The following is a 13,993-nucleotide window of genomic DNA, read 5'->3' as shown; positions in this document are numbered from 1 at the left end:
CCTTTCAACCCAGAAGCATCTAAAAGTGTAGCATTTTACTAAGTGTAGTGTTTTACTAAAGTGTAGTGTAGTGTTTTATTAAGTGCAACAAAATGCGGACCCCACAAAGGAACTTTTCAGGACTGAAGATGACCATTATCTCAATAAATATTGAGGGTCTGTCCGCAAGTAAGGAAGAACTGATGTGGGACTTATGCCAAAAACACAATTGTGATGTCCTATGCCTACAGGAAACCCACAGAGACGGGCACCAGAAAAGACCTAAAATTCAAGGTATGCGGCTGAAAGCAGAGAGGCCCCATCGACAATGTGGTAGTACAGTCTTTGTGAATCCTGACATTCAGGTTCGGGCTACAATAATATCAGAGATAAATAATATAGAAGTAATAACTGTAGAGCTGAGTAACTGTATGGTAACCTCAATATACAAACCACCATTATTTTTGTTAATTCATTGTTTTGTTTCAGCAGCTAAATAAGAGGACAGATGCAACAGCAAAACCAAAGAGAAAAAAAATGAAACAAAAGTGATGGAATTTATCCTACTTGGCTTCCCTGGATCTCAGTATCTGCAGACCTTCATCTTCATCCTCTTTCTTATGATGTACAACCTGACAGTTTGGGGAAATGTGGCCATCATCATTCTAGTTATAACAAATCATCACCTCCATACTCCCATGTACTTCTTCCTTTGTAATCTCTCTTTCCTGGAGATATGGTACACAACTGCCATTATCCCTAAGACCCTTGCTGTCATCCTAGGGAGCAGCAGAAACATCTCTTTCATAGGTTGTATTCTGCAGATGTACTTTGTTTTCTCATTTGGGAGCTCAGAAAACTTCCTGTTATCTGTCATGGCTTATGACCGATATTTGGCCATATGTTACCCACTGCACTACAACACCATCATGGACATCAGCTTGTCTTGTAAATTGGCAGCTGGCTGTTGGTTGTGTGGTTTTGTTTTTATTTCTCTACTAGTTTTCTTGGTCTCAAGATTGTCCTTCTGTGGGCCAAATGTGATTAACCACTTCTACTGTAATGTTGACTCCTGGATAGTTCTCTCATGCAGTGACACCCATGCCATTGAGATGGCAGCTTTTGTGCTATCTGTCATTGTCATCTTGTGTTCATTTGTGATCATCCTTTTTTCTTACATGTACATCGTCTCCACCATCCTGCATATCCCATCTGCCAAGGGACAACAAAAGGCCTTTTCCACATGTTCTTCTCATCTTGCTGTAGTGATTATTTGGTATGGCTCCACTATCTTTTTGTATGTCAAACCTTCTAAACGGGCATCCTTGGAAATGACAAAAATAGTGAATATCCTGAGCACAATTGTGACTCCTTTGCTAAATCCTTTCATCTACACACTAAGAAACAAAGAGATAAAGGAGGCAGTGAAAAGGGTTTTTGCATTGGGAATGAAATAAATTGTGCCCCAAGATATTTTCTGAAAATCTTATAGACTACACAGATATAGGAGACATAGTAGGTACGGTTTTTGTGCTTGTGTTTATGTTTTGTTTTGTTTTTGAATGAGAAAATGGGTGGAAATGGTTTGACAGATTTTTTTTTTACCTTCCATAATTTGCATTAATTGACAAACAATTGCAATGGTCAATCCTTGATAGAGTATCTAGAATAGAAGGTTTCTGTACAGTTATAAAGATACGCTGTAAAAGAAGAATGGAAGGAATTGTGGTAGTGGGAAATTTTAAATGAAGAGAAATAGTGGTAGATACAGGAAATCAACTGAATTTGATTAAAATCAACATATTAGTTAATCATGTATATTTATCAGAAAAACAATTGCATAAGAAATTTGAAAAATGAGAAGATAAATTCGAACTTTGATGGATAGGAATAGAGAATATCAACCTCTGTAAATAAATTATTTTTACTGTTTTAAAATGAAAAGAATGTAAGTTACTACATTTATATAGCAATGTAAATGTCAAATTAGATGAAATAATGGTGATCAAGCTGCAATATTTATGATGCAATTCTAAACACATTTACAAGGGAGTCTCCGTGAGCCCCTGCCAAAGGAAGTGAGGCGGGTGGCTACTAGAAGGAGGGCTTTTTCTGCTGTGGCACCCTGGCTGTGGAATGAGCTCCCTAGTGAGGTTCACCTGGCACCTACATTGTATTCCTTCTGGCACCAGGTGAAGACCTTTTTATTTTCCCAGTCATTTTAGCATTTCAGTTTTCTAGTTTTTAGCTTTGCTGTTTTAAATCTGTATTTTAAATCTCTGCATTGCTGCTAGGTTTTATCCTGGTTTTATTCTGGTTGTATTGCTATATTGTTTTACTGTGTGCTTTTTGGTTTTAATTTTCTGAACCGCCCAGAGAACTTCAGCTATTGGGTGGAATAGAAATGAAATACATACATACATACATACATACATCCTTTGCACAGTTGCCCTGGGACTGGAGAATAGAAAGGAAGAATACCTTGTAGGCCCCTTCCAGCCGTACTATTCTATGATTCTACTATTGTATGATTCTATACCCTGGCTTCTGCCACCTGTCAGGACACAAAGAGCCACTGGATTATTGCCTTCTCTGCCTCCCAGGAAGAAAATTATTAAAAAAGGAAGACACAGGCCTAGCCCTAACCACTGGCCAGAGAAGGGGTAGCTGTAAGCCATTTGTGTCCCCCTTCCCTGCCAGAACAAACACTCAGCTCCAAATGTCAATTTCCACAGAACTGTAGAACAGAAGAGGCATGCTATGGCCCCATCCAGAGTAGAAGTGGCTTCTCAATGTTTATTCTGGTGGGGGAGTAGACCTGGCTTCTCAGTGTGTATTGGGGTGGTGAGGAGACCTGGCCTCCAAGAGATGGCTGGGCCAGGTGAGGGGACCTGGCCTCCCAGAGATTGAGGCTGTACCACATTCCTGCTGGTAGACCTGACATCTGTCCACTGTAGGTTGACCGGCTGCCCTCTAGAATTATTGTTACCTGGGGCTAGGGATGTACGAAAGTGACTTACCTTTTGCGGATTATGTTGATGGTGGGGGGGAGGCGTTCCGTCCTTCCCCCGGAATTCTGGCCGGGGGGGAGGCGCTCCGTTCCTCCCCCCGGAATCCTCGAATGGCCGGCTGTGCTCCGCAGCAGCTCCGCAGAGCAGCCGGCCAGGCCCAGCCCAACCAGGCCAGAGATGTCTGCAGCCTGATTTCCGGCCGCAGAGGGCTCTGGGCAAAAACAAACAAACAAACAACAATGTACGCAAATGGCGGCGGCTACAGCCGCCGCCATTTGCGTTGCTTCTTTTTGGCCGTCTTAATCTACGTAAATATTTACGTAGACTATGACGGCGAAAATAAAGGGGAATGCAAATAGCATAGTGGGCGCCATTTGTGTCCCTTTTTCATTCACCATTGTAGCCTATGTAAATATGTACGTAGGCTAAAACGGCAAATCAAAAGGGGACGCAAATAGCATCCGCTATGCAATTTGCATTGCCCTTTATTTTCGCCGTCATAGTCTACGTAAATATTTACGTAGATTAAGCCGGCAAAAAGAAGCAACGCAAATGGCAGCGGCCGTAGCCGCCGCCATTTGCGTACGCGGGTTTTTTTTTTTAAAAAAAACCTACCCAACCATGATAGGCCACATAAAGATGTACGTAGCCTATCACGTCTTTTTTTTTTTTTAACACACAAGCCTGGAAATGGTGGCGGTGGCAGCCGGTTGGAAGACCGGCTGCTGCCGCCGGAGCCGCCGCCGCCCGGAAGATCCACCCCAGGTGAGTCTCATCCCGGGGGGGATCTGCGGGGGGGGTGGGGGGGCAGGCCGTTCTGCCATGGAGTTTGGGGGCCGAATGCACTGGCATTCAGCTTCACCGATATCCGTGGTGGAATTCTCTGACATCCCTCCCTACCTGGGGCTGAAACTCTGATTTGCCCTTGCCCTGCCCTGGCCTCACCCCTACCACCCTGCACATGCCCTCCCATCCTTAATTATCTCCCCTTCATTTCAGCCCCCTCAAACAACCCTTTCAAGATGAACCCCTGCCCCAAATCACCCAGTGCTCACCCTCAGCTTTTCATCCAAAGTTTAACTCAAATCTGCTGCACTGACAGAGGAGAAGCTTCAGTCTGCAAGGCTGCATGCACACAACTGTCAGTCTGCAAGGATCTCTGACTGCATGGAGACAGAAGATTGAGGCTGGGAATAGACCATTTCAAGTGCATTCCCATCCTGGGCCTAGAGTGCCACAAGAAGACAGCAGGAGGAGGAGAGGGAGGAAGCAAGCACCATGCTCAAACTTTCCCAAAGCTAAGGATGTCAGAGAAGTCCACCATGGATCTCAGTGAGGCCGAATGCCAGTGCATTCGGCCCCCCGAAATCCATGGCGGAACAAAGCCCCTGCCCCCCCAACCCACGAAAGGCGCGCAAAATGGAGCAGTTACCTGCTGCTGTCTGCACTGACTTGTGAATGGCGGCCGCCCTGCAGCCACCATTCGTTTCCTCATCATAGCCATTATAGGCTACGAAAATACTTACATAGCCTATCACAGCTAATGCAGGGACTTAATCTAAGTATTTATGTAGCCTATCATGGCAAGCCAAAAAAAACCCACCAGCATATGCAAATGGCGGCTACTACGGCGGCCGCCATTTGCGTTCCCAATTTTAGCCATTTTAGCCTATGCAAATATTTACATAGGCTAAAACAGGGGGGGAGGAACACAAATGGTGCCCGCTACGCTATTTGCATTCCCCCCCCTTTTTTTTTTTTTTGCTGTAATAGCCTACATAAATATTTACATAGGCTAAAACAGCCAAAAATAGGGAACGCAAAGGGTGGCCACCATAGCCGCCACCATTTGCATATGCTGTTGTTGTTGTTTTTTGGCTTGCCATGATAGGCTACGTAAATACTTACGTAGCCTATCATGGCAGCTTCGCAGGACGCAAATGACGGCCACTATGGTGGTCGCCATTTGCGTCTGCAGCAGCCCATCTGTGGCCGGAACTCCAGCTGCGGATGGCCCTGGCTGGCGGCTCTGCAGAGCCTCCGCGGAACAGAGCCAGCCCAGGGAGGATTCTGGGGGGAGGGACGGAGCACCTCCCCACCACCGCGATTCCAAGCTGCAAAAAGGTAAGTGACTTTCGTACATCCCTACCCAAAGCCTGCCTGCCTCTCTCTTGCCACAGTCACTCAAAGTTTTAAACGTTTTCATGGGGAAGGGAAGCTTAAGTCTGCAACTGTGCTGAATGCAGAGAAGTGATGGTTAAGCCTGCAATTGTACTGGGCATGCAGTAATGATGTACAAAAGTGACTTACCTGTTCGCGGATTATGTTTATGGTGGGGGGGAGGCATTCCGTCCCTCCCCCTGGAATCCTCACTGGGGGGGGCACTCCATTCCTCCCCCCCCGGAATCCTCGAATGGCAGGCTGTGCTCCGCAGCTACTCCGCGGAGCAGCCGGCCAAGCCCAGCCAGGCCAGAGCCATCTACAGCAGGATTTCCGGCCGCGGAGGGCTCTGGGTTAAAAAAAAAAAACACGAGTAGACAAATGGCAGTGGCTACGGCCGCCACCATTTGCGTTCCTTCTTTTTGGCCGTCTTAATCTATGTAAATATTTACATAGAGTATGACGGCGAAAATAAAGGGGAACACAAATAGCGTAGCGGGTGCTCTTTGCGTCCCTTTTTCATTCACTGTTTTAGCCTACGTGAATATGTATGTTGGATAAAACGGCGAATCAAAAGGGGACGCAAATAGCACCCGCTACGCTATTTGCATTCCCCTTTATTTTTGCCGTCATAGTCTACGTAAATATTTACATAGATTAAGATGGTAAAAAGAAGGAATGCAAATGGCGGCTGCCATAGGTGCCGCTATTTGTGTATGCGTTTTTTTTTTTTAACCCACCCAACCATGATAGGCTGCGTAAAGAATTACATAGCCTATCACGTCTTTTGTTGTTGTTTTTTTAAACCTAGGCATGATAGGCTACGTAAATCTTTACGTAGCCTATCATGTCTTTTTTTTTTTTTTTTTTTTACACAAGCCTGGAAATGGCGGCGGCGGCAGCCGGTCGGAAGACCAGCCGGCGCCGGCGCCGCCGCTGCCGCTGCCACCGCCAATGCCCGGAAGATCCACCACAGGTAAGTCTCTTCCTGGGGGGGATCCGCGGGGGGGGTGGCAGGCCGTTCCTGATGGAGTCGGGGGGCCAAATGCACTGGCGTTCTGCCCCACCAAGATCCATGGTGGAATTCTCTGACATCCCTAGCATGCAGAAGGGAAGCTTAAGTTAACAAGTTAAACTGCATTCTGAAAAAGCACCCTTTGGCCTTGTCATTATGCTCTTAACCATCCAGACTTCCAAAAGAAGAGCCAAGCTCAGTCATGGCAAAGGAGTTACACACTGGTTGGCCAACCAACTGCCTGTGTGGGGGGAAGCCTACAAGTGCTTCCATGACTGCAAGAGCACCCCCCCAACTCCTCTTCTCCTGCGACTGGCATACAGAGGCATACTGCCTACCAGACTGGAGGAGGGAAGAGATATGCATCAGGACTCAGACCCAGCCATAGCGTTATCCTCCAGTGGTGGGCTGGATCATGGGTTGCTTACCCCTCATTTAGAATCATAGCTTTCTCCAACTTCTGCATCCTTTCTTCTTCTCTCTTTCTCTCCATTCTTTCCTCCATTTTGATGAGAGGTTTTGAACGGTGCCACCCAAGTACCTTTTTCCACATTTCCCTCTCTCTCCTGAGAGTTTTGTGCAGTTGGTGGGACAAACAAGCGATTGCATCATGATCCATTGTTAGAGAGGCAAAACATATGGTAGGACAACTCATAATATTTTACATTCAATGCCTCTTCATAGCAAGCAAAGAGACTATGAGATATATTGTAGCTAAACCTTCAGTCTGTTTAACCAGAATCAGGAACAAGAGAATCAGATCATGAAGCTTATGCTACAAGAAGGGTGCAATCTTATGCATGCTCAGATAGAAAAAAGTCATAGCACTCCCAGTATTCCCAAGCCAGCGTGCTTGGCTGTGGCATGCTGGGAGTTGTAGGACTTTTTCTCTCTAAACAGGCATAGAATTTTGCCTTAAATCTATTGGTCTGGATTTAGGTATATTAGTCTTCAAGGTCTCACATAACTCTTATGGTTGCTTGATGCAACAGAATAATTGTACCTCTCTGAAAGTTATTTCCATACAGGGTGTGATGATGTAAGACCCTCCCACTCCACCCCAGATATCTCCTAAAAACATCGGCATACTCAACACACACCCCTCCGAGCATCCAGCATGAATACTTGCAAAACCCCATATGTTTTTCACAAATCTGCTCTTCCCTTCCACGTTCCCTTCCCAAGCAACAAACACCCCGTCAACCCCACATTTTTGAAAAAAAGGAGGAGGGTAGCCAGTGCTAGGGAGGGCTCACTAAACAGGTGTGTCCACCTCTCTCCATGGCTTCGAATCAGGTTCCTGCTTATGTCCTGGCTTGTAGTGTGTTCCACGCACTGCTGGTCACCATTTCTTCCTTTGCCACTCTAAGGTGCTGAGGGTTTGTTTGGTTGTGAAAAGGAGGCACCGGCAGAGAGCGAACAAGTGTCAAGCCAGAAACCAGCTTGAATGGCTCTGGCCCAAACCAAAATGGTATGCCCATTGGGACACTTTTTTTCAGAGTTGACACAAAAATCACAGGAAGGTTGAGATGTGATTGTACTGTAAATCCCCCTTATTGGGGGTTGCAGGGGTCTGTCTATGGATTTAAAATCACATTTCTATCCTTCATAAAAACACACAGACAGGCAGAGCAGCTCAAAAGAACTTAGGGGAATGTGTGAAATAGACTGTCACAGACAGTTGGAAAGTGATTGGTTACATTACAGACAATGCCTAAAATATGTGTGCATTTGACCCTTTTCTTACACCCTGGGTTCCTTAGACCACTTAGGCAAGCTACGGTAGAGTCCTAATGTTCTAAACTGAGAAGGTGGTGGCAGCTAGCAATTCATCAGCATATTTTCTTGTTGGTTTGATTCTGGTGACATGGAGCATTTAGATGACCATCTAAGGGTGCAATCCTATCCAGATAGGCGGCCGCCTCTGAACTCGGAGGCAACTGCCTAGCCAATGCAGGGCAGAAGGAGCACGGAGGGGATCTTTCCCTAGGCACTCCTCCTGCCCTGCATTTTCGGCTAGACAACAAAGGTCCGCATAGTTCAAGCAATGGTATCCCCCATAGTAACCTATGGCTGCGAGAGCTGGACCATAAGGAAGGCTGAGCAAAGGGAGATAGATGCTTTTGAACTGTGGTGCTGGAGGAAAATTCTGAGAGTGGCCTGGACTGCAGGAACATCAAACCAGTCCATACTCCAGGATATAAAGCCAGACTGCTCACTTGAGGGAAGGATATTCAAGGCAAAACTGAAGTACTTTGGCCACATAATGAGAAGACAGGATACCCTGGAGATAGGAGTGTAAGAAAGATACTCACCAGTCTGCTGGGGGAGTCCACAGGGGGGGGAGGCAATCTGTCCCTCCCCCCAGAATCCTCCCCGGCCGGCTCCACTCCATGGCAAGGCTGCAGAGCCACCGGCCAGGGCCAGCTGCAACCAGACTTCCAGTCACTGCTGGGCTGCCGCCGCAAATGGCAGCTGTCATAACGGCTGCCATTTGCGTCCCTGCCTTAGGCCATGATAGGCTATGTAAGTATTTATGTAGCCTATCACAGCAAAGAGCAGGGCAAAATCACAGCAAAGAGCAGGGCAAAATTTTTATCACAGCAAAATCCGCTATGCCATTTGCGTCCCTGCTCTTTTCGTGATAGGCTATGTAAATACTTACATAGGCTATCACGGCAAAGGAAGGAGGCAAATGGCAGCCGCAGACGGTGGCTGCCATTTGTGGCTGCCATTCATGGCCAATGGCCGCAGACCAGGGCAGCAGACGGACTGGACCAGCCAGCAGCAGGTAGTTCCATCCCGGAGGGATTTCGGGGAGTGACAGGGGGAGTTAGTCTGTTCTGCCAAGGACTCTGGGGGGCTGGATTCTTTAGAATCCAGACTCATTGGAGTCCATGGCGGAATTCTCTAACATCCCTACCTGGGGAAGATGCTGATGCTAGGGAAAGTGGAAAGGCAAAAGGAAGAGGGGCTGACCAAGGGCAAGATGGATGGATGATATTCTGGAGGTTACAGACTCGACCTTGGGGGAGCTGGGGGTGGCGACAGCCGACAGGAAGCTTTGGCGTGGGCTGGTCCATGAAGTCACGAAGAGTTGAAATTCAGCCTGGGGAGAAATTCAGCCCGGGGAGGAGGCTTCCCGGCTCGCCCGGCCGCGAACTCCAAAGTTTTTTTTAAAAAAAAATGCCCCCGTGATAGGCTATGTGACGAGTAAGGTAGCCTATCACGGCTAGATCTGCAAAGTCAGCCATGATAGGCTATGTTAATCATCACGTAGCCTATCACGGGTGACTTAAAAAAAAAGAAAAAAGCGCGTACGCTAATGGCGGCCCCCATAGGGAGCCGCCATTCGCGTTCCTTATTTGGTCGCTGTAGTCTACGTAAAGATTTACGTAGACTACAGCGACCAAATAAGGAACAGGAATGGCGGCTCCCTATGGGGGCCGCTATTACCCGTACGCTTTTTTTTTTTTTAAGTCACCCGTGATAGGCTACGTGTCGATTTACGTAGCCTATCACAGCTGACTTTGCAAATCTAGCCATGATAGGCTACGTTAATCGTCACATAGCCTATCACGGGGGCATTTTTTTTCTTTTATTGGAATGGCGGTGGTGGCAGCTGGTCGAAAGACTGGCTGCCGCTCCCGCCCCGCACGAACACCGGCCGAACCGCCGGCTGGACCCGCCGCCGGGAGGGACATTCGGCAAAGGTAAGTCCCGTCCCGGGGGGGTGCGGAGAATTTCTCCCCGAAACTTGTTCGGGGGGCCGAACACGTTGACGCTCGGCCCCCCGAAGTTTTGGGGAGAAATTCTCCGCCATCCCTAGTTGGAAGTGACTGAACGAATAAACAACAACAAGCTGCGGGGAGGGGGAGGAGGCTGCTGTATGATGCATTGGATGTGTTGTACAGACACTTCCACCCTCCCCGCCCCTCCCCGCCCCCAGACATGCCCTTTTCCAGCCAGTCTGCACTCCTCTTGCGAGCACGGAGGACAGTGCTGTTCCCCGCTGCCTCCGAGGCAGCATGGAGGTGGGGGGAGGTCAGTTTTCCCGGAACTGGCCTCAGAGCACAGGCTCCGAGGTTGGTTCCCAGAAAACAATATATCCTATGGCCATCTGGCTGGCTGCTGTCTAGCAGCCATAGGATTGATCCCCCTGTGGGCTTCACTAGATGGTACCAAGGTATACAGAATGGTAGGGACTTTCTGAGAGTCCATGGTGCATCACAGTGTCCTTCAAGAGTAGTCTGTCCAAGTCTTTAGAAATATTAAAAATAGTTATTTTATTTATTTTATTCATTTAAAATATTTCTAGGCTGTCTTTCAGGGCAGGAGCCCTCCCAAGCAAGCATACAACAATAAAATGCATTTTTTTAAAAAAAATGCGGTAATAAAAACAGCAGATGTTCAAAACAATAACAAACACCAGAGTAAGACAGAACCTATTATTATTATTATTATTAAATTTATTAATCACCCATCTGGCTGGTCACCCAGCCACTCTGGGTGATGTGCAGCGTACAATAAAAAACAATTTAAAACAATAAAATTCTACAATAAAAACATTTTCTAAAATACCCTCACCCACCCCAAATGCCTGCCTGAACAACCACGTTTTTAATGCATGACAGAAGCTCATTAAAGAGGGGGCATGGTGGAGTTCCCTAGGGAGGGAGTTCCACAGAGTGGGGGCCACCACAGAAAAGGCCACCTGCAACACAATTTCAGCTATAATCCAGTCTGATAAAATGTATGCAGAGGAAAGCCAGACTAAAATGCGCAAGTCTTCAGGGCCTTCCTAAAATCTGGCAATGATGGGGCCTGGTGGACATCTGATGGCAGCTGATTCCAGAGGGTGCAGCCATTGCAGAGAAAAAGCCTTCTTTCATCCAACCTTAGGTGGGCAGGTAAGAAGAGCCTCTGTTGCTGGTCTTAAAGTGTGGGCAGGCTGATATGGGTGAAGGCGGTCCTTCAAGCAATTTGGTCGAAAACCATTTAAGGCTTTAAATGCTAGAACCAGTACTTTAATTTGGGCTCTGTCCATAGCTTCAAATGACATATTCAAAAACATATGGTCTTCTTCAGACCCAGTGCAATGAATTTCTAAATGCTTCCTTCACCTCTTTATTTCTTAGTGTGTAAATGAAAGGATTCAGCAATGGAGTCACAATTGTGTTCAAGATGTTCACTATTTTGGTCATTTCTAGAGATGTCCATTTAGAAGGCTTGACAAATAGAAAGATAGTGGAGCCATACCAAATAACCACAACAGCAAGATGGGACGAGCATGTGGAAAAGGCCTTCTGTTGTCCTTTGGCTGAAGGGATGTGCAGGATGGTGGAGATGATGCACATGTAGGAAAGAAGTGTTATCACACAGGAGCCCAATATGACAATGATGGATATGATGAAAGCTGCCATCTCAACATCATAGGTGTTGGAGCAGGAAAGAACAATCCAGGAGTCAATGTTGCAGTAGAAGTGATTAATCACACTAGGGCCACAGAAAGACAATCTTGTGATCAGAAAGGCTGGTATACAAATAATGAGGAAACCACACAGCCAAGAGCCAGCTGCCAACTTGCTAGAGAGGTGGATGTCCATAATAGTGTTGTAGTACAGTGGATAACATATGGCCAAGTATCGGTCATAAGCCATGACAGATAACAGGAAGTATTCTGTGCACCCAAAGGAAAAAACAAAGTACATCTGCAGAATGCAGCCTGTGAAAGAGATGCTTCTATTCTTTCCAAGAAAGATAGCAAGGGTCTTAGGGACAGATGCTGTTGTGTACCATAACTCCAGGAAAGAGAGATTACAAAGGAAGAAATACATGGGAGTATGGAGGCGACGGTTTGTTATTACTAGAAGGACAATGGCCACATTTCCCAAAACTATCAGGATGTACATGATAAGAAAAAGCATGAAAATGAACAGCTGTAAATACCAAGAGCCAGGGAAACCAAGGAGGATGAATTCCATTGCTCTTGTTTCATTTTGGACTCGATCATTGTTCTCTCCCATCTGTCATCTTTTACCTGCCGAAAACAAATTGTTAAATCGACACATTGGGTTGGTTCCAGATTTAAACATAGTTAGAGTACACTCCCCATTCATGGATCACTGCCTTGTTGTGGCAAAGGGGCTTGCGTAACTCAGTGAAGCCATAAGCTATGCTGTGCAGGGACACCCAAGACGGCAACACACTCCAGTATTCTTGCCAACAAAACCCCATGGAATGTATAGGGATGTCAGAGAATTTTGCCACGAATCTCGGGTAGGCCGAATGCCAGCGCATTCGGCCCCCCGAAATTGGTGGCGACACGGTCTGCCCCCCCGCCCCTGGGATGGGACTTAGCTTGGGTAAATCTTCCTGGCGGTGGCAGCTCAGTGGCAGTGTCAGTGCGATGGCAGCGGCTGCAGTGGCCAGTCTTCTGACCGGCTGCCACCACCGCCATTTCCAGTAAAAAAAAAAAAAAAAAGTGATAGGCTATGTAAAGATTTACGTAGCCTATCACGGCTAGATTTTTTAAAAATACCGTGATAGGCTATGTAAATGTTTACATAGCCTATCACGGCTGATTTAAAAGAAAAAAAAACCCACGCATATGCAAATGGCAGTGCCCATGGGGGCCACCATTTGCGTTCCTTATTTTGACACATCTTAGTCTACGTAAACATTTACATAGACTAAGATGGCAAAAATAAGGGGACCGCAAATAGCGTAGCGTCTACACTATTTGCGTTCCCCTTATTTTCGCCGTCTTAGTCTATGTAAATGTTTACGTAGACTAAGACGTGTCAAAATAAGGAACGCAAATGGCGGTGCCCATGGGCGCCGCCATTTGCATACGCGCATTTTTTTTCTCTTTTAAATCAGCCATGATAGGCTATGTAAACATTTAGGTAGCCTATCACGGCTGACTGCAGGGACGCAAATGGTGGCGGCTATGGCCACCACCATTTGCGGACCTGGCCAGCCAGGATTCGGGGGGGGAGGGACAGAACGCCTCCCCCCCAGCCAGAATTTGGGGGGGAGGAACGGAGCACCCCTCCCCCCAGCCAGAATTTTGGGGGGAGGGATGGAGCACGTCCCCCCCACCACAAATCAATTTTGTTAAAAGGTAAGTCACTTTCGTACATCCCTAGGAATGTATCACAATGCTAAAAGATATGACGCTGGAAGATGAGACCTTCAGGTCAGAAGGTGTCCAATATCCTACTGGGGAAGAGTAGAGGGTATTTCCAAGTAGCGCCAGAAAGAGTGAAGAGGCTGGGCCAAAGTCGAAAGGACACTCAGCTAGGGATGTGAGAGAATTCTGCCACGGATCTCAGTGAGGCCGAATGCCAGTACATTTGGCCCCCTGAAATCTGTGGCGGAATGAAGCCCCCAGCCCCCCCCATGAAAGGCGCGTGAAACGGAGCACTTACCTGCTGCCGTCTGCGCTGACTTGCGAATGGTGGCTGCGCTGTGGCCTCCATTCACTTCCTCATCATAGCTATGATAGGCTACGTAAATAATTACATAGCCCATCATGGCTAAAGCAGGGATGCCATTTGTATCCCTGTGGAGGCCACAATAGGCTCCGTAAGTATTTACGTAGCCTATCACGGCAAGCTTAAAAAAAAAAAATGTACGCAAATGGCGGCGGCTACGGCGGCAGCTATTTGCGTTCCCTTTTATTTTGCTGTTTTATCCTACGTAAATATTTACGTAAGGTATTACGGCCAAAAAAAGGGAAACGCAAATAGCATAGTGGGCACTGTCTGCATTCCTTTCCCCCCCAGCCGTAATAGCTTACGTAAATATTTACGTAGGCTAAAAC

The 13,993-nt window shown here is 47.0% G+C and overlaps 2 protein-coding genes across 2 annotated transcripts; one reads left to right on the top strand and one right to left on the bottom strand.

The window, feature by feature from the left end:
• Positions 1-213: 213 nt before the first annotated feature.
• Positions 214-1,436, top strand: LOC146341458 (olfactory receptor 6F1-like). The gene is made up of 2 exons (XM_084807464.1): positions 214-273; positions 483-1,436. Exons 1-2 carry the CDS (start codon positions 214-216, stop codon positions 1,434-1,436), a joined length of 1,014 nt encoding a protein of 337 aa, XP_084663590.1.
• Positions 1,437-11,249: 9,813 nt separating this feature from the next.
• LOC146341457 (olfactory receptor 6F1-like) lies at positions 11,250-12,191 on the bottom strand. The gene has a single exon (XM_084807463.1). The coding sequence runs from the start codon at positions 12,189-12,191 to the stop codon at positions 11,250-11,252; it is 942 nt and encodes a 313-aa protein (XP_084663589.1).
• Positions 12,192-13,993: the final 1,802 nt, after the last annotated feature.

This window comes from Heloderma suspectum, chromosome 6 (assembly GCF_057233095.1).
Source record: "Heloderma suspectum isolate Gila_16-S chromosome 6, 16-S_ref, whole genome shotgun sequence".
Taxonomy (NCBI): Eukaryota; Metazoa; Chordata; class Lepidosauria; order Squamata; family Helodermatidae; genus Heloderma; species Heloderma suspectum.
This window is presented reverse-complemented; position numbering and strand designations above follow the sequence as displayed.